A 25,892-nucleotide genomic window follows, 5' to 3' on the forward strand; every position below is an offset into this window, starting at 1 on the left:
TCGAACAGTTCTTTATAGATTTCATAATAAATATGGAAACCTTACCTGAATGTTGGGCCTTATTACTCATTCATTTGTAAATCAAGCGACATTTCCCAAAAAAATATGTTAATGTTGAAGTTAAGTCCCATTTTCTCTCATAAGCAAAGCATTCAGAGCCCACACAGTGTGGGGGGTTACATAAATACCCTTTTTTTTACGGGAAAAGGTTTTTAGCTATGTCTACGCATAACCTATGGCTTCAGAAGAACTGACACTATTCCGCAGTTGGCGTAAATAAATATTTAAACGACAGCTTAAAAATAGATCTAAGTTCATTTGGGGGAGTTTTAAATGAGGTGGTATTATGCTGATTGTGATGGCATATATTGAGACCAAACTTTAAATCAAATTATCTCAGTTTTTTTTAAATAACACTTGATTTACAAATGCATGTCATTTAATTCAAGTATGGTAAAAATTACGATGTATGATTTTCAGTTCTGGATTAAATTTTGCCACGTCATGACAATGGCGAAGAGTGCCTATCAGAGTGAAGTAACCAAAAATAATAGTGCACACTTCGATAGTCATTTTATTAATATGATTGTACTATTTATGAATGATGACGACAGATACAGTATTATTTACTTAAAATGCTTGAATTAATTAAAAATTATGTCTCAAGGTAAACGCTAAATAATCATAGTAAGTCCTCGCCGTATGTCTATAACATCCAAAGAATAAATAAAATAATTTCTCCAATTTCACCATATATTTTCGTAAGAAAATAATCTTTCTTAAAATCAATAATAGAAAATACAAACATTTTAGAAACAGCAATGTATATAAAAACTCTTTATTTCATTCTGAAATATCCTCAACTGACAGGCAACACTTCCTGACAAGTTTCAGGCACTTTGTCCAAGAAAAATAAAGAAAAGATATCATTATAAAAATCAGGATAATATTGACACGCCCTATTGCAGTCGGGCATCCAATTCATCTCCAGCAGTTTGGGCTGCACGATTTCTTCTCCCTTCTCATTCTTTTCCCATGCTAGCATTATATCGGTTGCGTACAAAGCTCGGGACTGCGGATTAGCGGCGATACCGCAAGGCGGAGGTTTCTCTGTCGCGCATTCAAACAATTCTCTCAGCATTTTTAGGATATCTCCCTCGACTTTACTCCATGGAAAATCAGGATACTGATTTGACCACTCAACCAAGTAATCTGCGCACAGCATTCTGCATAACGTCGCATTTTCGGTATAATTCATTACAGTAAAATGTTGCTCATATTCGTCGAAGTTATTCATAGCAAACGGCTTATTTGCGAATCTCAAGAAGAAATTCTTGTAGATATACAAACTCAACGGGTTGACGCTTTTTAAAAGAATTACATAACGGACATCAAATTTAACTTTTCCATCACATTCCGGACGGTGGAATAAAACTGGACGTTCAATGTACTTCTGAGCAATCTTCGGTCCGGTCAACGAGAGCTGTGTTATAAAGTTAAGATTCTGCGAGATGTGAGTATCGAGACCACGTGCCAAATTGAACGGTTTACAGATCCAGTAGTTATCCAATTCTAGCATTTCTCGTCTTTTGTAATATGAAACGAACTTCACTAGTTCGGTTTTTAAATTATAAGTAGTAGGCAACCATGATGGAAATGTTTGCAATGTATTACTGTCGGCCAATTTATTTGATTTACGTCTGGCGATGGCACTCAGCAAATCCTTAATAGTTAGAACGTTTTCAAACGGGAATTGATTGACAAATTTGTGGGGAGCGGATTCACTGAACTCTTTATAAGCTTTAAAGTGACCGGTGAACCATAAGACTTCGGCTGAAGCTTCGTCATCGACAATTTCAAACTCGGGATGAGTTAAGTTTTCATTGATTCTTGCATATTGTGAGAAAACCTTAATTTTTGTACCAGGTTCTCTCAATTCTTGTTCATGGCAACTTATATTAGGTAATGTCTCTTCCACATGACCGCTCAAAAAATACTCCGTGCTCGGTTCAATCTGTTTAAAGTCTTCATCAAGATTATCATACACTTGCCAAGGAAGAAGCAATGCATCTCTATGTTTATCGTCTTCGAAATTACTTTCAATATAATTTCTAAACACGGTTTCATCTTCTCCTACATTTTTTATAGGGAACAGTAGAGTATATGTAGTTTCCTCAGGTATATAAATAAAAGGCACTGTTCTGAAATTAGGTTGATCTGAATGCTGTATACCTGAGCCTAGCTCATCCATAATATACCAGATCGGAACACTATCTTCAGCAGAAATGTTCTGGGTACTAAGAGCGTACGACTGCGCATATTTCCAAAGATTATCAAAAACAAAATCTACCATATCTCTCTCGTCACTCTCAGGATACGTCGACTGGCCTCCGTCTATCAAATTATACATCCTGTGTAATAATTCGGGAACTTGTCTCAGCTGCTGGCGGGCTGTTTCAATTCGGAATGTCCAGGCATGGTCCACCAGATAGATGTGAGAAGAGTTTAGACAGTCGACTCCGTCTTCTTTCACCACTTGCACGCTCCATGTAGGCTCGTAGGGTTTCTTTTCTTCTTCATATTCGATGAGTAACAATGAAAATGTTTCGCCGGCATCAAAGATTTGATCGGTTAACTTTCTGTAAAGTACGGGCCAGAAATGTTCCGGGACGGCAGAAGATTGCAATTGAGGCCGATGGAGAGACACAAATGTATTATATGCTGATATCCCATCCATATTTAAAGAGTGCAAGGAAAGCGGTTCCACGAGTCAGTCGTTTTGATCGTTATCACCTGTCAAAAGTCAGAATCTGTCAGATAGGTTATGTTTTCACCAGTGTTTCTATAAATATCCTACGCGTAGAGAAATCCCACATTTTCTGTATGGTTTTCTATTTATTAATATTGTATTCATCGACGAACAATGTTGTTTTGTCATTTTGAAAAAATACACCATTGCCCATATTAAAATTTTAGTCGTCGCAATTTATTTAAATTAAGATAAAAAATATCATTGTCGTTTCTTGAACCTTTTTAATAAAATATAAAGCCGGCGAGCCAAAAGTCCGAATCGTCGACTTGTCTAAGCTCTGTTACTGATCAACGAACGAATAAAAAAATCGAGCTATCAAAAGTGAAAAGTTGTGATTATCGTAATGTCTTCTGATGATCCTACAATTTTGTGTTTTTATATATTGTAGACTTGCATAAAATAATACAAGTTTTACGTTTTCTTTTATGAATTTTATAAATACAAATAAAAAATAATTGATAAATCTCTCATTTTCTAATTTGTAAATTAACAAATTAATCAATAAAAATGTTTAAAAGAATTACAGATTTTTGTTCGGTCCGAATGATTGCGTAGCTACCTATTTAATGTCAAATTGAATTTACGTGGTGATTGACGGACGAAGTCTAGCACTCGGAGAATAAAATTTTAACATGTTTGAAATCCAACGAGCCTGGTCTGCGGATATAAAAGTCCGCAGATCTGGAATGCTCCACGCGAAAAAAAAGTCCGAAGTAAGTCCGAAGACTATCGTCTGACTTGCGTGCCAATGGAGCACAGGCCTCGGATTGCTGTTTTCAAGTGAAAAAGTTACTAAAATAATAATTATATCTACCTATTGTACAAGCTTTGATGAAAAACAAAGAACATCAATACAAAAAACCTAATGTCGTCCAATTTTTTTATTATTGAACATAAATTTCTAATTTTAAGAATATTATATAATTTTTTTGTATGAAACGTAAAAATACTTCTATATTATATTTTTATACATTGTATTCTCATGTGGTCATTCTTTCTATTTTTATCGTAGCGCATGCGTTTTTGTATCGTGTTCGTTCGTTTTCGATGTGCAATGTGCATGGAAGTCGGCCTCGTAATTAAATATTGTAAAAGTGACCAATGAAAAGGCATCGAAATCCTCTCTGCCAATGAATTTCAAATATGTTCCACCTCCATTCTCCATTGTTGGAATTCACACTTTGACAAAGCCACCGAATTCAATATTTATTCCGTCATTCATGAATCGGATTTTATTTGTGTCGCTTTTGGGTTTATCTCGCACTCATATGTATGAATAATTTATTTAGGTTAGGTGTTTCCGTAGATCTCATTCGAATTAATAGTTTTCGCATCCCGACGCCGAGGATTACGCGATAGCCAGGCCGCCTTTCAAAGAATAATTATTGCCCGTTAAGGTTGACGGACGTCGAGATATTTTAAATCATATATTTTTGTAACTCGAGTGTGTCTCCGTTCGCAGTGGTTTCTGACTATTATTATTACATTGTAATGTGTCATTTCGCGGATGAGCCGATCGTGAAGTGAAGTTCGCAGACGAATTTTGAACTCTAAGATGTGTAGATAGTGTTTGATTTTTCCGGACGGTGTAAAATTACGAAAGGGAGCCAGAATGGGTATATGTTTGGAGAAGCCCATCACGGACAAGTGCAACGAGCAGGGCGCGGGGAACGGGCTCAGATATGGCGTGGCCTCGATGCAGGGCTGGAGGGTGGACATGGAGGACACGCACCTCGCGAAGACGGGCCTGGAGGGCGATCTGTCAGACTGGTCTTACTTCGCGCTGTTCGACGGGCACGCGGGCGCAGGCGTCTCGAAGCACTGCGCCACGCATCTCCTCGACTGTATACTGAGAACGACGGAATTTAAACAGGACGACGTCGCCAAAGGCATTCACAGCGGGTTCCTTCAATTCGACGATGAAATGAGAGAGCTGCCAGAATTTTCCGAAGGCCCCTCGGGCTCCACGGCCGTCTGCGCGTTCGTTTCCTCCGATAAGATCTATATTGCCAACTGCGGTGATTCTAGAGCGATCATTTGCAGAAACGGCGTACCCATATTGACTACGCACGATCATAAACCGCAGCTTCCGGAGGAAAGAGAGCGCATTCAGCAGGCCGGCGGCTCAGTGATGATCGGGCGAGTGAACGGGAGCCTGGCCGTTAGTCGGGCGTTGGGGGACTATGCTTACAAGAAGATGAAGAATCTCGGGCCGTGCGACCAGCTGGTATCTCCAGAGCCCGAAGTGTTGTGTTACGAGAGAGACTTGAACGCTGACGAGTTTCTTTTATTAGCCTGTGATGGCATCTGGGATGTCATATCCAACGAGGATGTGTGTACATACGTGAACTCCCTGCTTACCATCACCAGTAATCTACAAGACGTTACCAATAGATTGATCGACACCTGCCTGGCCAAGGTAATTCTGTCACTCTCAATTAAGTAAGAAGAGCGTTAGTTACTAAATACATAGAGCTATTATTTTTAAGTATTAGTAGAGCCTTGATTATCCAGACTTATGGACAATAAAGGTACTCAGTCGGATAACGATGAATCTGGAAAATAGGAAAAAGTTAAGTAATTATTTTTTAAATGAAAATTTGGTAATAGTGCCGCAGATGCCCGGATGAGTTTAACTTTCTTTTTAGACCAAACCCTACCTAACCTAACATAATGCCACCTCTTGTCAAAATGGCGCGAGCGAGGAGATGCATTTTCCTACCTCGCTCAGTATGTTGGTCATCGTCTGTTGTTCGGAACTTGGGAGTGAACAAATTAAACACCGGAATGATGGTCGAAAACGGCGGGATTTTATTTACAGTATATTTGATTACTACATTTTTATAAAAATTTTGCGGAACGCGTGAATCGTACTGGTTACAAATTCGCTAGTAAACCGCTTCTGGAAGATTCTACTGTGCTCGAAAATCGTTCGCCTTTCACCGCTTCTGGCGGGGAGCAATTTTTTGATTCCGCTGTCAGCGGGTACAAGAATGCGGTGTTGCCATTCCCTTTATTTTTAACACCATTTGAACAAACAATGTTGCCGGTTATATATTTTTATTATTTTTTTTTTTCCCTCGCAAACAACCATTAAAGCCTCTTGCCCAAGCCCAATTACATTGAGCTTCTTTATGAGCTGTTTATTGGCGAATTTAAAAGCGGGCGATTCAGCTACTGCGATTTGATGATTACACACAAAACTTTCCATTTGCTGAGAAGCCACAAGCCAGCGACTATTTTGACGGAACATAGTTCGTTTTTTTACCGGGAGGTTGGTACTGCGCTCTACTGCGCAGACGCAGTAGGCCCACACGCCGGCGTTTAGCGTGTAAAGTTGACCGGCTTTCAACTTTTCTCGGTAGAGTGTTAACAACCTGCTTATTAGCTTATTCGATGATTACACTGGGCGACTTTACAGGCAGATTGTAAATTCGCCAATAAACAGCTCGTAAAGAAGCTCAATGTAATTGAGGCTTAAGTACTATGAGTCGATAATGGTTCCGGTTTCTCTAGACCCCCAGAGGAGACATCCGCAAATGGGGACAAATCGGGGGTGTGACAATAATCTAACCTAACCTACCCCAACCTAATATAACCTAATATAATCTTAGTGTGTGATAATGATGCATCGAAATGTATGAAAATTTCAAATTTTAAATTAAAAATTATTGGATTGAAAAGCATCTGTGCCAACAGAAAAAGGTATTTAATATTCTAGTCTACATGGAATAAACTGTTTTTGTAAAAAAAAATTATAAAAGCTCATGCGGGCATCTGCGGCATATTTACTGAACATTTTTTATACGCGGTATGGCAATTTCTGTTGCCAGCCTTTTCCAGTTATTAACACCCAGTGACGTCCAGTGGGGGTAGGCAGATCATGCGTTTCATAGGGGCAGCGCATTATAGAGGACGGCGAATGAAGAAACTGTTAGAAATACTACAACTTTGAGAGCAGTGCTGGTTTTCTATGAAGTATGCAATGTGGTCGCTTCATTAGAAAGTATCGACATCTTGTTTAAAAAATATATAGGTAAATATAAAATATCCTGACAAAATACAGTATAACCCCTATTTTACGTTTTTTAAGGGACTGAAGAAAAAAAACCTAATTGGAGGGAAAATGTAAAAGGGGGGTATTGAAAAAAGAACATTTAAATTTTATGTTTCTAAAAAAATAACGTTTTATTAAAAAACAACATTCAAATAAAATTTTTATTGAAAAATCGTTCGAATGTCACGACCCAAAAACGTAAATGCGGGTATTAAATGTACTGAAATACATCGGGATTGAAAAAAATACACGCAATTGCCGGGAAAACGTGAATTCCGGGCACGTAAAAACGAGGTTATACTGTAACTACATAAGTACTTACCTATTGTTTATTGTAATAAGTACCTATTGTAAACATATTGTAATGGCGGTTTACAGGCAAAATTTTCACAAGGGTGCCTCCAATCGTACCTAATACCACTGCTTTTTGAGAGTAGATTTCATGGGAAATGCTCCAATTCTCAATAGATGGCGAAGGCTCCATACTAGGCGATTATTTAAAGCCTACCTTCTTAAGAAAAATATTTTTTAATTGCATATTGACATATTTATATACTTCATTGTTTTATGTTACATAAAAATAATTTATTTTGCCAACGAGAGATGTCATATATGTAGGAATGTATTACAGTATTACACAGTTTACAAAACAACTGCAAAGGTATTAAAAAATATACCACAGCCTTAAATAAATAATAAACGCCGCGACGTCTCGACGTAAATAAATCTCCGATTATGTGTGAAATAATTCTGAATTTTTTTCGTATGGACTTTACGTCTCGTAACCTCAGCAAGTCTGCTGATTTGTACGAAATAAGGTAAGCTCCTATCGCAAAGCCTAAAACATTCGCGCATAATAATGTTGTCACGACTGCGCACTTTGTCCAAAATCATTAATAATTAGATAATTAAAAAAAAAAATTCAACGGCGTTTAATCGAATATTAATAAATAAGTAAGTATAGATTGTTTTTATAAATAAAAATAAATTTTATCTAATGATTTTTGATGGGAAAAATACATAATTTAAACACGTCGCTCATTTTTATGTCGTCAATCAGTTTTTGAAGTTTCATTGAATTAGTGTGTCGTTGTCATTTACTAGTGTGTACCTATTCATTAGTAGTAAATATCGTACTATTCTCGTAAGTATACCTGACAAGTGTGCTCTTTTTATCAGATCTCCACAGCCTACCATTTTCCAAAAGTCACCCTTCGCCACTGATAGTGGTGTGTATGTCAATTTATAGATTTTTGCTGTATTTGTATGTTTATATAATACACATGTTTTCATCCCCCGCACAATTGACCGATTTCGATTCATGACAATTGATGTCAAGAAATCACAAGCTCTAATTTCAACTAAAGACAATTTTAAGGCCTTCTATAAATTAGCAATCTCATGTGAGTAATGTGAAATACTATAAAATGTAATAATTCAATTAGCCATTTAGCCAACTATCGGTTAAGGTTGTCTTCAGAGCAAATGTTTGTTTCTCTTTATGTTTACTTTCCCATTCTTAACATTTCTTCAATTCTTTACGTCTTCTTTATTTTATCTATACTAAGTAATGGCTGAAGCACACGACCTGGCCTTCTGCCCTAATCGAAAAATGTCACTTTTTTTCCATAAGCGAAATAGAAATAATCCTATTATTCCTGATCCAACTCGTCGATTGGAGCCCACAAATTCCTATCTTTAGCCACTCGACTTTATTCATTATTTAAATAAACAATAAAAATCGGTGTGTGTACTTATGTACGCGCGTAAGAAGGCGTAACAAACAAAAAACAAAACTTGTGATAAACTAGATTCTTCGACTAGCTCTTAACTATCTTGTTAAATTACACACTCAAGAAAAAAGACCGCTTAATGGAACTCCATCCATATATTTCTATACACTTTAACTTATATTACTAAATTATATAATCATTTATCGTTGTTTTTATTTTTAAAGTAACAACTGCCACTATGACGTTTAATAGTTTGTTTAGGTAAGTAATTGCAAATAGTCGACAATAATAAATTCGCTGCCTAGGCAACGGAACAATTCTAAACTATAATATTATACTGTATAATCGTCACGATTGCAGTATCATACTGTGGCGTAAAGGTAGTGCGTGCGGCTGATAACCGAACAAACGGTGGTTCGAATTCAATCGAGTGCGTTTTTTTTCTTGTGAAAAAATAAATTATGTGTTACATGTCTGATCTGATTTTCCAAACACGCCTAAAGATGTATAACTTCTATAATATAAAACGAATATGCATATGGTAAATATAATTAGCAGCTTGTTATGGCGTTTGTCCACGATCCCATCCATAATTCTGAATCCGTGATCCTGGATATCAGTCCAATTCGCAGCCTTCACATTCGTATCACTGCTTGCTTGTCTACACAACGTCAGTTTTCTGAGATCGTTCTGATCATTTCTCGAATGCACGTGTTTTGTCTATGACATAATATTGAAAAATGTTTAATTTTTTTATAATTATATCTTCATTCATAGAACTTGTGGAAAACAAACCAACCACACATTTGAGGGACAAAACAATGAATGAGTTTATCGAGAATTAGATTATTATTGAGATATTTGGGAAAAATGTAAAATACCTTACTTAATGTTGAAGGATTTAAAACAATATTTCGTCTCTGTTCTGGCAGAACACACTAACTGGAGAATACTAGTTTTGAGTAATTTGACTTTGAAGTTGTTAAAAAGTTTGAAATAATGGTCTATCATGTGAGTTTATTAAGTAATCCTAAATCCTAAAAAAAGGATGACTTTAAAATGAAGACTGTTTATTTATTAAGAAGGTTTCCAGACGGTAAAGTTTGAAATAAGGAACATTTTGGTGCTAACTCAATATGTCATTTTTTCGAATTAGTGTCTTCTGCCAGAACAGTGACGATTTGTGTTCTGTGTAAGTACTACTTACTTATAGGTATTCAGAAATGCTAAAACTTTTAGACCTTCATACTATAATCGGCACTGAATGATGGCAGCACTGATTATGTCGCATACATTGTCCTTCATCTACTGTTATCTTCCATCTCTCCAAAAATAGGAATAGTTAATGTTTCCTTTTCAAAATCCCAATGAAATCATATTTGGGCATTTTCGCCAAAGTTTGTACATTGCGTTTTTGGCATGTCCCATGACTTTGATTGATTTTTTCATAGTTATTATATTATAAAATGTTGGAAAGTTATGTACTTTTAACATGCAAATTTATTAATTTACTCTATTCAATCAGTTAAATACAACTATCTGACCTGTATATATTTTTAATTGATTATTTAGATCGAAAGGTAGTGCGTTTTTACCATGTCCCACCCATAAATTCAAATAAACAAAGTCTGATTTCGTCATTAATTTTGAGTGTGTAAAATTAAATTCGTAGTGTTTTCAACAGCTTACATTATATATTTTTGGAAAATATATAGTTTTTTCGTAAATTTGTACCAATATTGAAAAAAAATCACGTTTAAAGTGTGTCCCAGGATATTTGAAAAAGTGGAACTCCACATTCCGTTACCACGATTTTAGCATGAAGGCGAAAAATTTTCACTATAAATATGTTTTTTTTTAATGTAGCAACATTTTTGTATAACACTGATCGCCATGTACACTTTAAATTGTTGGTGTGTGTCGGTATCGCTATCGGAACAGGTTGCTTTCTGGGTTGGTCATTTAAGAAGTTCCACTACTGTTACCACGATTTATAAGGTAAGAAAACACATATTTCTATTTCACATACTACACATATGGAGCTTATCTTTCATACTACAGATATAATAAAACATATCGCAGGTTTAACAATAAAACTAAGCTAAATTTTGGCTTCAAACACTTCTGAAACAGAATCCGTTACTTCCACTCCGAAACTATATTGGTGGTAACGTATATGTGGAATGTAAAAGTAACGAAATGGCATGCATAAAGTTGGGTTTACAGTGTGTGTTTAGTTCTTCATAGATTATAAAAAAAATTATTTTGTCTGTTCGTATGAAAAACAAAAATATTTTCATTAAAAAATATAAAAAATAACCTGACTATAATATAATAATATAATAAAGATTAAAAAAGTATGTGATATGTCTGAATACGCAAAAATAGCGCACATAAAAGTATGGAGATAAAAAAAAACAACAGAAGGAAAAGAAAAAACACCAGACTGAAATAATTGCGAGACAGGCACTGGCTCTGTCATACTCTTTCTGTTATACGCCACCAAAATTTTAAAACTTCTCCATACATTTTAGGCATAGAAATTTATAAAAATGTATGAAAAAGTATTTTTTTGTCACGTTTAACAGAAATGTGTACTCGATTAGATTTAATACCTAGAACTGTAGGTATTCACGAAATGTCAGAAAAGTACGTCTTGATTACAATCAACCTGTATAGCTACATTTTATGTTGATGAATACAATTAAATTTCAAGACAACATAAAGTCGAACTTGGTTATTACGAGGAAGATGGGACCGACTGAATTTGCTTGTTATAAGCGTTACTCGTTATATCAGAGAATAGGTATTTTTAAATGAGCATGTCACATTACACAAAAAGCCGAAAATAAAAAATTTGGAAACCATCGTAAAAATCCCCGAAACGAGCATGGCATTCATAAACTACAAAAGAAGTTGTTTATTGTAATTAACGCTGGTAGGTACCTACGGACTTCACAAACCTTGGATTTTTCAACCATATGCGTGGATACTTTTTTATTATTGTCGGTGAAACACCAATAAGGTAGGTACTTAGACACTTTACTAGTGTCATAAACGTAATCCGACCCCGGCGGCATCCTGTCCAATCGGATTTTATTGCTTAGGGTCGAAATGTTTTAAAACGGTCGACACATTAACAGTATTTTAGCTCGGTATATCCGATAAGTTGCTCGTTATAACAGTGAAAGAATTAAATGTATGGCGAAAATCATAAACCAATTGTCAACAAATGTTTCGTTATTACATCCGAGATCTCGCTATGTCAGAGATCGTAATAACCGAGTTTGACTATAATTATTTTCGTAAAAGTTATATACTCCGTGCCGCGCTAGGAACTCGCGTCTGAATCCCTTGCTGATTTTTTTTTTCATATATTGTTAATTTGCTTAAAAATATTTTTTATCTGAGTTACAAATAATATAAATGCCAAATAAAGTTATGGTAATGTATAGTGTGTCAAAATTATTACCTACCTTATTTTACAAGTATTGTGAAATTTATTATAAAATATGTCTATTTTAGTGATTAAGTTTGATTTGTTTTGTTATTTTGACGCACGTTGAATATTTATCTGTCTATCAAAAAATTCAAATAAATTTCATAAAACAAAAATTTGTTTTTATGGTAACATGTAACTTAAGCTTTACAAATTACACTCCGTTACCATTTCGTTCCATTCCGAAAATGTCCCCAAAAAAGTTGAACGTTAACTATTTTTCATTTGATTATTAAATAACGAAACTTATTTATTTTTCCAATAAAATTTAGTAAAAGTGATTATTGTCTTTAAAAAAATAGCAGAACGAACATTGATTGGTTTTTTCAAATACTAAAGGAAAAATGCTCTGCCATTATAGACATAGGGTAACGGAGGGGAACGAAATGTGCCCAAGAATTAAAATTCAATAATATTTTTTGACTATTTGTAGTTTTATTTTGAAGTGTATGGTTTTTTTAATCTAATAGAGCTCTTTTAAGTGATAAAAAGTGTTTCATTCATGTTTTAAAAGCTAAGTTTCGTAGTCACGGAACGGAAACTTATTATGCCCAATTTCATAATAAAAATGATATAAATATTGTATTAATCAATATTTTGCTGAAAAATTGCTATCACCAATTCAGCAATAGAACAAGGAATCTGCTAGCTATATAAAAATGGTTAATTTGAGTGAAAAAATAATATTACCCAAATTTCAAACATGTACAAACTTTGGCGAAAATGCCCATTTACAACTGATTGTATACGCTTTTTACATTTTCACGAGTCAATTGCTATGAGCCTATGGTCCGATCGATCAAAATCCATCCCGCAATCAACACGTTGGAGATGTCTGACCTAGACGGAGGTACACGATTTTTACATTTTCATGAGTCAATGGCTATGGGCCTATGGTGTGATCGATCTAATTCCATCACGCAAACGACGCGTTGGAGATGCCTGATCTAGATGCAGAGGGTGGACCTTTTATTTTTTTCCTTTCAAACACATCTTTACTTACTAAATTTAATGATGATGCAAATTCTACCATTTTAAGCTTGTCCAATAAGCAAATTAATGTTAATAGGATTTTGTACATGACATTAAGTATTGAAGAGAATTATTATTAATCACTATGACATTACAAACCAATAATGTCTCGCCACAAATGACATTTTGATAACACAGATTTTATTGTCTCTTATAATATAATTTACAATAATTCTTGTTTTCAGTTATCCCTTTGGCTGCTACGATGTTTTTCAAAATCTAGGCGAGGATTGCTACCAATTTTTGTCGATTAATTAAAGTATTGTATTATTTTTAGTCACCTTACCACTCTAATTGATTCTTCGAAATCGGAATATTATGAAAACTTCGTAATTAATTTATCGTTTTGAATAGATAATGAGGCAAATAGATATCCCGCGCTGCATGTACTTTTAAAAGTAATTGACAAATCTGGCAGGATCACGCGAGCAAGCGAAATAAACGATCCGCACACGAAGTTTTAAAAGTTATTGGAAACAGTCGGTTACATCAAAATATTATTTTAATTACATTAGATTTCATTAGCTAATAACACGTGCTCCCCATAACATATTATTGTGAAAATAATTCCTCATTTTGTATTATAATTTATTTGTCGTTTATTTTAATTCCTGAAATTGAAGAAGCATTTTCTGAAGTGTTTTTGGATCAAGATTTTGTCGATAAAACTCATATGCCACCACAAAAAAAATACAATAGTTATTATTTCTAAACCTACCCAGTCACAAAACATATTATATCAATCTGGTTATATTACACAACAATTAAATTAAATAGATAAAAAATGTTTCGTACCACTGGTGCAGTATATTTCCAAATTAACTTAACATTTCAGGCATCAAAAGCAAAACGACGATCATTGCTAGCATTCCTCGCCATTATCAAAAACAATAATATATCGTTGCGTAGCATTCTAAGGGATAACCCTAGTAGAAACTTCTTTCTTTTTTCTTGATAATGGAGCAACCATTAAGTAATCAAAAGTTAAAAAAAATTGTTTTGCATAATGCAGTCAATTGAGCCCTTCTCCGGAAAAGAAGCATTTATCTAAATTCTCTGCTTTGAGATAATAGCGATTAAACATGATGAAAGAATCACGTGACATGTACTGCGTGACATCACAGTCATCTGTTGTCGAGATTATATAACGATTATATAATAATTTGTGAAATTACCCATTTGAGTGAAATGTTGTGTCGGAAATATATGGTCATATTAAAGACCGTCCAACCTCTTTGGGCCGTATAGTACTGAGATAAAATTCATGTCTAAATAAAAGACGGTTCTTGTCAGTTTACAGGAAGCCAGTAGCAAACAATTTTTGAAAATAGCCGATATACTGGGTTATTTGTTAGGTTAGGTTAGGTTTTCATTCTTGAATTCAAATAATGATAATGATATTACCAGATATTTGAAACCAATCAATATCAAATTAATGTTTATATTCATATTCATGGAGAACTGTGCTACGGTGAAATGTAACGGTTTTTGACAGATGTGACCAATGTGTGAAGCTCACCACAAATGAATCTTCAATGTGAAATTACTTGCCTGGGTAGCTTAAATTAGAGATGGGAAAACTGGTCGATTTTGAAGACTAAGTATACTTACTACCGGCATAAAAAAATACTTGTTCCAAAATACTTACTAGTATTTGGAATACTATATAGAGCGTTTGGCGTGCGTATGCGACAAAAGTTTCATACTCAACTGAAACTAAAACCAACTCCATATTAGTATTTGAAATACGTAAGTATCGGCTCAGGGAACTCAGACTGTATATCGGCTTCAATAGAATCGCTAAAAATACGCTGAGCTCCGCTTGTAGAAAAGTCCCATTTATTATAAAATTTTAAACACATTTTAAATTTATGAGTTGCTTTTCTGTTAGGTTACGATATTCTTGTTAACAAAAAAGAATAACAGTGATTTTTTTAAAATTTTAAACCTGTTTTGAGTGGTCATATAACAAGCCTAAGCCTGTGCGTCATCTCACCACTGTGCTGCGATACAAAATTTATGACCTATTATTCATACATTCGAACGCAATAGACTAATAAATTATAATAATTAAAATAATAAAATATACCTATATTCAAGCGCTATCTTGTTCACGCATTGTGGACGTGACACGTTGTCGGTTACCGATCACCTTTTTGGGTTAAGTCTTGTGTAATTGCTTGTGAGATATTTTCAGATACAAACTGAAAAAGCTATACTAGTGTTATAGCTCCTGCACTTAAGTCTTGTGTAATTGCTTGTGAGATATTTTCAGATACAAACTGAAAGAGCTATACTAGTGTTATAGCTCCTGCACACGTGCATGGATTTACTGAAACCAATAGTGTGTAAATTAAACTATCGCAATAATAACTGTATACACATAATAGTACTGAATGTCTCACCAATCTCATTCTTCAAGCGTAAGCGAGACGCGTTGTTGTCATTGTATGGTGCTAGTTTTGAATGGCTGTGAAAATTGGTAAACGTCTTAATGCACTTCCCGGGTGTAGTTTGTAATTTTTTTTCCATGTTTGGACACTTGTTTACACGTGCATTTTATTGTTATGGCCACAATAATAAGTACTGTCAGCAGTAAATTCATGTGCGTGTTAACGGGTGTAAGATATACTGTCAGGAAATTTAATAAAGTAAATTGAAGAATCCCAGGATTCTGCATGTATCGAGCTTGAGAAACGTTGGCACAGGGGATATTGATGTGACAAAATTAAAATTAGTAGAGACATAAAATGGTTGTACTTATATATTTTTATTTTTCAAGTCTTCTCAAGCCGGGTACTCATTAGCGAGCCGTAACTGTAGCCGTTCCAGATACTGTAACCAACTTTAGATGCGTAATAATTATTTATTAGGCTCGCGAACTAATTTTTTGCCGTCCATACTGGTTAATGTATCTGCAACGATCACAGTTACGGCTCGCTAATGAGTACCCGTGATTATAAGTTGATTTGTTTAAATAACAAGTAGTAAAGTACTTATCATCATTGAGTATTGTGATAGCTCCGATATGATTAGTATGTAAATTGGAGGTATTGCTATCTTAATTAAAATTGAACATGTTAAATTGAAGGTAGGTAGGTATCTATAATTACTTAAGAATTATATTTTAATTTTTGTGGTGTATATTATAGAACATTATTCGAGGGTTTTAACCTGTGCGGCGTATTATAAATGAAATGCACAGGTATTTAATATAAAAACATTTTGATAAAATTGTCACATTGGAAGTTTTAACAGCCTGACAATAAAAAAACAATTGTTTATCAATAGAGAAGACATGACATCATCGTTGATCTGGACTAATGAATGGTAAAAAGACGACATATAGCAAGATATTTTCATCGACTTCTATTAAAGTATTGCATTCAATTAATGTTTTATGTATGTTAAAAATGTTAAATGCACTTGTTTATTTATGATCAAGCAATAAACCTATTAACCTGGTTAACAAAACAATTCCGATTAAGTAAAATAAATTGCCTTCCATATGCACTATTTTCTCAGAACAGATAATAAATAGAATTCGGATAGGCTATATACCAATACAGTAAAGTTCGACGCAGGGTTTTTAATGTGAGTGTTTTACGAAAATGAACCGTTTTAGACGTGCAATAATGTGTGTAATACACCAATATTAAATGAGCATCATACATAAACCGAGAGCAGTTGTCAGTATTCGACGTATGACGTATTCTTGACACGTATTCTTCCTTACTCGAGATCGGTATTTCGTTAGGTATCTCAGTTCCCATTATTCCTGAGTTCCCTGACTATTTTCTTTGTACAGAGGTTGGTAAACCTCTTTGGATTTGAAGAGTAGAAAGTGAGGTTTTTATTTCTTAAATTCTACAGAATTCAGAAAACTTGGAATCATTTTAATTAAAAAGTAATTACTTTGTCTATTCAACGAATAATTCACAAGATTTAAGAATGCAACATTCTAATTATTGAACATAGGTACATAATTTTGAAAACACTTCTGAGAAAATATATTATAACCAGTGGCGGCTCGTCCATATGCACTGCGGAACTGCAGCACCCCCAAGCAAATTGAAATATTATAATATACATAAATTTATGTATATTATATGAAAATATCAATATCATTTAAGCGTGTATTAAGCTCGCCCGCGCACCCATACGTCCAATAATTATCATATACCGCGGTGATTTTTTGCAGTATTATTTTCAATGGAATATGCTCGAGCATGCGAAGGAGGGGCGCGGGGAGTGGGGCTCGCAACTAGGAGCTCGGTCTGGTACTCTTGACAGTATTTCGTGTTGCGTGCGGGTGTAGCGGTTCTGAGCGCGACTACCTTTTTTCAAGGAAAAAAGACAGAAGAATCAATTTTATAACGAAATAAAAATACATAATATAATGTTTAATTTTAATAATTTTGATGTTAATAGTAAAATATAATCCAAATAAACATTTTTTTTATTTTTAATCAACCGCAGCACCCCTAGATATAATATCCACGAGCCGCCACTGATTAATAGAAAAAATCTTTTTGAAAAAAGTAAGACACCTCACCCCGCAGGAATCGAACCTGCATCTCTCGGGTATCGCGCCCACGCACATAGACCAATATGCTAAAGCTGCCATACTAATTACCACAAATTTTTAAGGGCTAATAGTTAAAATTTGTCGTAATTAGTATGGCAGCTTTAGCATAGCGGTCTATGTGCGTGGGCGCGATACCCGAGAGATGCAAGGTTCGATTCCTGCGGGGCGGGGTGTCTTACTTTTTTCAAAAAGATTTTTTCTTCCCAGTAACTTTCGTAAAAATAGGTTTGCACCATTTATATATCATATTTAATAAGTGCTTTTCCATTGTTGGACCGAAAGTGACTACGTGTCCGGAAACTTGTACGTATGCAGTTCGCCGTATCACACTGAAATATATGACCGTATATTAAAGACCGTCCAACCTCTTTAGGTCGTATAGTACTGATATAAAATTCATGTCTAAATAAAACACGGTTCTTGTCGGATTACACTTTACAGGAAGCCAACAGCAAACAAATTTTGAAATAGCCGATATACTGGATTATTTGTTAGGTTAGGTTAAGTTTTCATTCTTGAATTCATGAAATTTGCCAAGTTCATAAAACTTGGCTACAAATTATTTCTCATTGCAGATTTATTTATAACATTCACACTGCCCCTCGTGACATTTATTTTCCCGCAAGTGCAAGTTATTGTTAATTTAAATACATTCGACGATGGCTACTGTAACAGTCATCACATTAGCCCTGGTTAATTCTTGCGCACTAGAAGAAATCGCATCTCAGTTGAATTGTTCCACTATAATGATGTTTGTATTGTGTGTTCTAGGGGAGCTACGACAACATGAGCGTGGTGCTGGTGGCGTTCCCGGGGGCGCCGAAGCCGTCGGCCGAGGCGCAGCGCACCGACAAGAGACTGGAGGAGGCCATGTACAGCCGCATCACAGGTTGCTATTCACAACACGTCCGCCACCACGGGCGCAAGCATTCAAACCACCGGGGCCATCCCTGACTCTTGCTCTTTTTTCTTACACAATTACCATTGCCACATACACTGCCACTGGCACACCACGCTTGCCTTATAACAATTACATTACTAATCGACAGTGGTAAAACAACGCTCTTATTTATTTGGCAAGTAATTTATGTCAATCCATTTTAATTATTACAACATTAAAGGTACGTTGGTAACATATTTTCATAGGAACTAGGGATTGTAATCTCAGACAGTATTTCCATTTCCAGCGTTTGTAATATGAATAGATTTTTTTTACACTACAGACGTGCCACGAAGACGCCAAGTACTAAAACATGTCACAGAAACTCCCAGTCTTGAAAATAATCACATAAATTTGTGCGATGTCACCGAGATTCGAATCCGGAACCCTTAGTATGAGAAGCTAGTGCCTTGGCATTGGACATATTTATATCACGTTTAGTGCCATGTTTTATTATGATTTATCAGACAAAAAGTATTTTTTTACAAAGTCAGAAAATTTAACAATATACTTACCACTTTGTAATTTTTGTTTATTTATTTAATGATTTATTGAGAAACTAACTATTTTTTTTAAGTAATTTTGGTTCCCGAAGACATAGCAGTATTTCATAATTAACTAATTTAGTGGGATTTGGGATTCTGGGATTGCAAACCTTAATATGACGTAGCAATGATATATGAACAAATTTACTTAGATAAGTTGTACTTACCGTTTATTGATGGCAATACTGACCAAATAAATAAAAATAGCAAGTTTTTTTAGTACCACTGACAGCTTAGGTGTGCAGTGCCACTAAAATCTAATTAATAACACATAATTACTGCCAACATCTACACTTTTTTAATAGTTTAGATAAGGTTACATACCTATGTGAATATATATTAGAGTTGGTTTTAGTCAATTCTGTCCTTACAGTATTACTTCTATATTTCAGATGTATGTATTGTGAAAGAAGGCCGGCAAAGAGATGTGTGTAAAATGTGTGATTTATACTTGACCAGTTGTCTGCTGAGATAATGTTAGCCGGAAAATTGAAAATTACTCACGAATAATTATCACCAAAATATATTTAGATTTAGCATCCTCTTTCTAATCCAATCTTGGCCCTCTACCATAATAATAAATGAAGTACCAATTGGATTTCTCTTATCAATTTTATTGGCCATATAAAAATGGCAATATCCAATATTATGATGCTGAAGTGGCATCATTATTGCACCAAAAGGAGACGTTATTATATTCACGTCAGCGAAGCTATTTTATACTCAAGATGGCTATATACGGTAGTTTATCATATTTATGTATTAATGTGGTTAATTGTTACAATAAGTTAACCGTCTAAACTGTCTAAAAGTGCTATGTTTTAACAGTCCCGCTCTTGGCTGTATTAACTTTTAGAGCGAGATAGACTGTTCATTTATTGTAACAATTAACCGCCTCAATACATAATAAATATGATAAAGTGATAATATTTATCACTTTAGCCGTCGATAACCAGCCGACTGTGTATAGAATCGACCCACAGAGTTATTTTATTTTCCTACCACCCAAAGTTAAATAATAAGTACCCTGCAGCAAATTCAATATACTGATATATCAATGGGTTAGTGCCCAGTTGGTTAATATATTATGTCCTGTGTTTGTATGTTTTGACAAAGTTGAATGATTGGAATCGTTGAAAATCGAAGATGAATGGATTGTTACATGTTTAAATGAGACAATAATATATTTGCAAATACTCTATTTGTAAGTATAATATTTTTACAGTATAACAGCATGACGTTTTTTTGTGTATAGTAACTGAATTTCGGTAAAAACCGGCCATACAATAATTGCGCAATAAATCTTTTCATTGAATTTTAGTTGCAGGCTGCGGTTAAATTTTAACCGATGCTACATTAACTAAGCGAAAGTATATTAAACTTAAAAATTGATATATAATGGGTTCTTAAAACATTGGTTTTTTGGATGCCATGGATGATATATTCGAATCTTTTTCATATCATTATTACCTGTTACTTTTTGATTACGATGAAGACAATTAGGTAAGAACCCTTTCAATCCCAATGAAGATAATCAATTATTTTAATAGTAAATAGGTACTATATTTCCAGGGTTGTATTCGCATATATAACCTTAGTGATATTATTATATATAAGTATACTTAGTATTGTAATATATATATTTTTGTTTTGCTCTTAAATAAATGGATGGAGTGTTTCTATAGAGAAATACTACTGAATTGTTTCCCCAAAAATTTAAACCAATCCCAAGAATTGACAATGCTAAATACGTCGTTCTACTTACGATTATTTTTTCAAAAAGGACGAACCGTCCATGACCGTGCTAATGGCATTGTAAAAATTACCGCGTTTTCAATCTATCTATGCTTCAGACATATTTCCTGTCTAAATTTAACTTAACTTCTGCACTGATGTTTGATATTTCTTCTTTATATTTTTTGCACGATACAAAAACATTGCTGCTTATTACTGATTGCCTTTGTGTTAGTCGATGAATATTTTTTAAATCATTATTACGCAAAGGGATTAATTGAATTTATGCTATTCGACTGCATGAATTGTAATCGTGTTTATAATTTGATATCGGATAACTGCTAATATTGTAAAAAAAGAGAAGCTCGCGTGAGTCGCTAAAGGTTATCGAAATTCACAGGGTTTACTGCAAAGCGTTCGTCATCACGTTTCAAACTTGCCATAAAGAAAAGATTACTTTTTTGCTTGCTACTGCTATCAGTTATGTTTGTAGTATTGGTCTATCTTCAATTTGCATCGCTATATGTTAATCCTTCGGCCTAAGTCCTAGCTACACGGAATTCAACTCCGTTATATATGAAAAAAAATAATAGAAAAAATTCTAGAATACTGTAGGCCCAAGTGGGACTTGTACCTACGTCTTTCACTTTCCCGATGAGTGCTTTCGCCTCTAAGCTATTGATCTGTATTGATCATGATTCATGCGAATTATTTTTTATATTCACGTTTATCCTGAGTGATACCTACTTCAAATTCCATCAATCAAGAAACCACCTGCTTTATGACATTACTAACTTAATCATAACAGACGTTCGATGATATATGATAACAGATTTAGAACTCTTGTTTATTCTTTCAATAGAGGGCTTTATTTTTCTGTATTTTTTTTTTACATCTATATATTATCATTTTTTTTTTATTTGCATAAAACCTATTTTATAGATATAATATTGTGCCATATAATATTTGATGACATTTAGGCCATAGCATCTTCTCTTTTGGATGTATAAATGCTCTTTTACGCGTGAAGTTAGCTTCACTTAAATGTCAATAATCCATTGTACAATGGTTACTACGATTTAAAATAATTTTCGATCATAGATACTTCTGTAGTTCCTATAGCTCTGTGATATCCATTTACAGTTACCCTGTAAATAACTACCTAATTAATATTATAAAATATTGGTCAATCAACTCCTACTGCACGTAACCCGGTTCTATCAATATGTATGCCAAATATTTGAGACTAAAGGTGATAGACCAAACGAACAAGAACGTATAGCGAGAGCCCGAGCATTCTGTTCATGCTCGGCTGGTGTAAACGCCTAGTGAACGATATCCACAAAACAAGTTTAAACTAAAAGAGCTAGAATATAGAACATAATCTATTTAGTAATCGTATTCGGCAGCGAGCGAAGAACGCTATGATGAAACCGCTCTACCAGCGAGCGCGACAGAACATGAAAGAATGCTCAACGCAACTGTGCTCTCGCTCTAGCGTGCATTTAAATCAAATAAGCGAGCATTCTAGCTAAATGCAGCGAATCTCTGTAGAATCCATAGAATGCTCGCTCGCTTAATAAAAAGCGTTTACGTCAAGACAATTTTGCCGGAGCGGGGGAAGAACGAACATTCGCTCGCTTGGTCTAAATGCAGCATAATGTAAATACTTTTAGAAAGTTGGCCAACTACTCTTATCTGAACTGTCGCCACCATTGGGAAATAAAGTTTATGGCCCCAACGCTGTGTTCCTTAACACATTTATGTTGATACGGACAATGCTACGCTACTATGTTACGTACTTGCTGCACGCTGATAATATAGTGCATGTAATGCAGGAGATAGCCATGATAAAACTGCGTAGAACAAATGAATAGAACCTACATTCCAAGATTCTTAAAAAACAAAAATAATCGTTTTTTTCATGCTGCTCTCCATCAGATACCCAATCTATTCCTCAGGGTTGGTTTTCAGATATAAATACAAAAAAGTCCTTTGGGTTGTTGATTTACTTTCTGAGACAATTGCGATAAACACCAATCAAGAAATTTTCACTGTAGCGTGTATTCAAGTTTCCCGCAAATGTCCGCTATGCGTGTGGGAATGCCGTGCTCACATATGACAGGACTTACCTAGGACATGACATAAGATCCTGCGTCTCTATAGCATGTTGCATAGTGATACTTAGACTTTTTTGCCATTGTATGTATTCATTGCGCCTGTAAATGCACCCTCTGTCTTCCGTGCCATTGCGTATAAGTAAGTGATGCAGTACATCGTATTGATGCAGTCAGAGAGTTCATTTCCTCACAGTGAATAAGATTCCTGGGCTTCTGAAACTCGTTCATTGGCGTACTACATTGTTATGTATTCTTCTTTTTCTTGATATCCTAAAGGTTCCTTGGTAAACCAACGTCTCAAAGCCTTTAATTTATTACCAGGTTGTTCGAGCGAGAGTCCGTAACTCTGCACCATGCAAAATAATGGATGAGATGTAATATTTAGCGAAACATGTCCTTAAGTGTAAGTTTTAATCACGATTACCCAGAACTTTGTTCAACTCAATGGACATATTTCTCGCCTGTTTAATCTTCCATGTTTGGATTCCAGTTTTTATTAACTATGGACAATGTTTAACATTCAATTTGAAATATTTAGTCATTTGAACATTGGATTATTTCTTTTATAACCAGTAAAATATTGTTCCAGGAATTTACTTATCACAGTATAGGACACTCTATATTTAAATAAAATTGTATCCATTCAACCTGATGCCTTTATAATAAACAATAAAATCTTTTCTTTTGTTTCCTGAGTGACTAGAACTAACTAGGAGTGACAAAATGTGGATAATATTACATTGTGAATAACCAATACCTACATTGTAAAATTATGGCTTCCAGTATATTGAATATTTTTCTTACACTATATTGTATGTCTATTACTTACAATATTATTTTTCTATTGTGGACACATAATCATAAATTCATCTGAGTAGTAAATTGTGTACAAAAAAATATATACGAAAATATACACAGTTATTTGCATAGATAAATGAACTCTTCAAATTATTATGTCGCGAAAAAGAGTACCTACCTAATTACTTAATAATTTGGTAACTGTAATAAAATGTTGGTCATTGTTCATTAATTATTAATATTATAATATTAACGCCCACGGTGGCCGCGCGGTTTAAGCGTTGGACTATAACGCCGTGGGTCCCAGGTTCGAATCCTGGGTCTGGCAAGTACACATATTGTTTTTCAATTTGTGTGTGTCAGCGACCTAGTAGGTTGAGCAAGTGGCTGACATCCATTTCTCGTAAAAAACAAAACCTGTCAATACAGACCTCTACTCTGTGGAGGCCCATATGATCCTATTAGGATCGGACATGGTCGAAAGAAAAGAAGAAGAATTGTTTATACCTCATTTACACATTCATGGATTAACTGCTGGCATTACGTATTATTACAGCCATAACAAGAAAATGTACATGTAAACATGTATTATCCGGCAGTTGCAAGATTGAATTTTGAACTGACTGAACTGAATTTTCATGCGACAGTTGGGATTTTTTCGGCCTGCGCAGTAGAACAATAGTGATGAACCTGCCTGCCAAAAAATGAACTACACCACCACACCGTGGAGAGACTCATTTTGAGGTTAACCGATCTTTACGACCTGTCAAATAGTACCATAAAATAACATTGGATTGGAGAGACAGTCAGCATTTTTACATGTAAATAGTTATTGTCATGATAATTTAAAATACACAATATTGGTGCCAGTAAATCCATGCGCTATTAGTCTATTTTTGTCATGAAAGTCTAGTATCGTAGACCTTAGCGGATTACATTGAATGCCACACATTGTATGGACCCAACTTACGAGGTTTTTGTAGATTATTTTTAAATGATTAGACACGTTATGGGTACAAGAGTTTTACTGAGACGTAGTTATTGAATAATACTGGTCTTGAATAAAAATCTTATTTTTAACGTAAATAAGATTTACGAAATGGTACCTACCTAATGTATTTTTACACGTTGCGTTGCGTGCTTTTGTTTTTTCACAATACCATCGTTATTTAGTAAACATTTATTTAGAATTTCATCACTCGATTTGGGAGTCACAATAAATTTTGTATGCAATATAAATCTTTTATAATATATTCCGCGTGCGCCGTGTAGACTTGTTTTCGATCCACGCACGCTTTTTCAACTGTCATTCGAGGCATGCATTAAAGATGCTCGGCTCGTCTAAATTCATTCAGTTATTCAGAATAATTGTCAATGCTTCATAGGGAAGGCTTCTGTATTATACAATGATTTCAACATCAATCAGTTGCTAAATGTATTTAAAATAAATTATTCTTTTTTCAAATGTGCAATATATTATGGTGTTCTATTTTTGAAAAATATTCTGCATCCATTGTCAAGTGACAATGAAAATGAAAACAAATTAAATCAGTGCTGTCCTATTCTTGTTCCTGTATTATTTATTCTAAATTCAGCTTTATTTTAAATCGCCATAATATGGCAAGATTGCTGAATATTTATAAATTTAATAGCATTAAATATTATAACCATGCTCGAGTTTGATAATATAGAATAAGTTCTTGAATGAATATCATATATTAAGTATATATTGGGGATACTTTGCGTTGTTTTAATAATTACATGAATTGAAAATACATAACTCACATATTATTTCAGTGGCCAGTTGAGTGTTTTTACCCATTAAGCTACCGATGCCTCTTACTCACGTGAACTAATAACTACGCCCAATCGGTCCAACTTTTTTCTACGTTTTGTTTTTTCCAAAATTATACATTTTCAATATTAAGAATTAAACACTCTTACATTTTGTGTTTATCCAGTATTGAAAATAAAAAATAATAATTAGATAAATTATATGATACAGATGTATGAATATCTCATCATTGTTTTCGT

General features: G+C 34.4%; 2 protein-coding genes across 2 annotated transcripts in view; one reads left to right on the forward strand and one right to left on the reverse strand.

Moving 5' to 3' along the window:
- Nucleotides 1-735: 735 nt before the first annotated feature.
- Nucleotides 736-2,877, reverse strand: TTLL12 (Tubulin tyrosine ligase-like 12). Its single transcript, XM_085948095.1, has one exon. The coding sequence runs from the start codon at nucleotides 2,735-2,737 to the stop codon at nucleotides 860-862; it is 1,878 nt and encodes a 625-aa protein (XP_085804221.1). The 5' UTR covers nucleotides 2,738-2,877; the 3' UTR covers nucleotides 736-859.
- Nucleotides 2,878-4,028: 1,151 nt separating this feature from the next.
- The window catches only part of alph (protein phosphatase alphabet), a 40,960-nt gene continuing 19,096 nt past the window's right edge, over nucleotides 4,029-25,892 (forward strand). Inside the window, exons 1-2 of the mRNA XM_085948096.1 lie at nucleotides 4,029-5,231; nucleotides 18,493-18,610. Coding sequence (XP_085804222.1) covers nucleotides 4,425-5,231; nucleotides 18,493-18,610 — 925 coding nt within the window. The 5' untranslated portion in view covers nucleotides 4,029-4,424. The remainder of the gene's footprint in view (nucleotides 5,232-18,492; nucleotides 18,611-25,892) is intronic.

Source organism: Rhyacophila brunnea, unplaced genomic scaffold, assembly GCF_057557595.1.
Source record: "Rhyacophila brunnea isolate RB1 unplaced genomic scaffold, BYU_Rbru_1.0 scaffold_20, whole genome shotgun sequence".
Classification (NCBI taxonomy): Eukaryota; Metazoa; Arthropoda; class Insecta; order Trichoptera; family Rhyacophilidae; genus Rhyacophila; species Rhyacophila brunnea.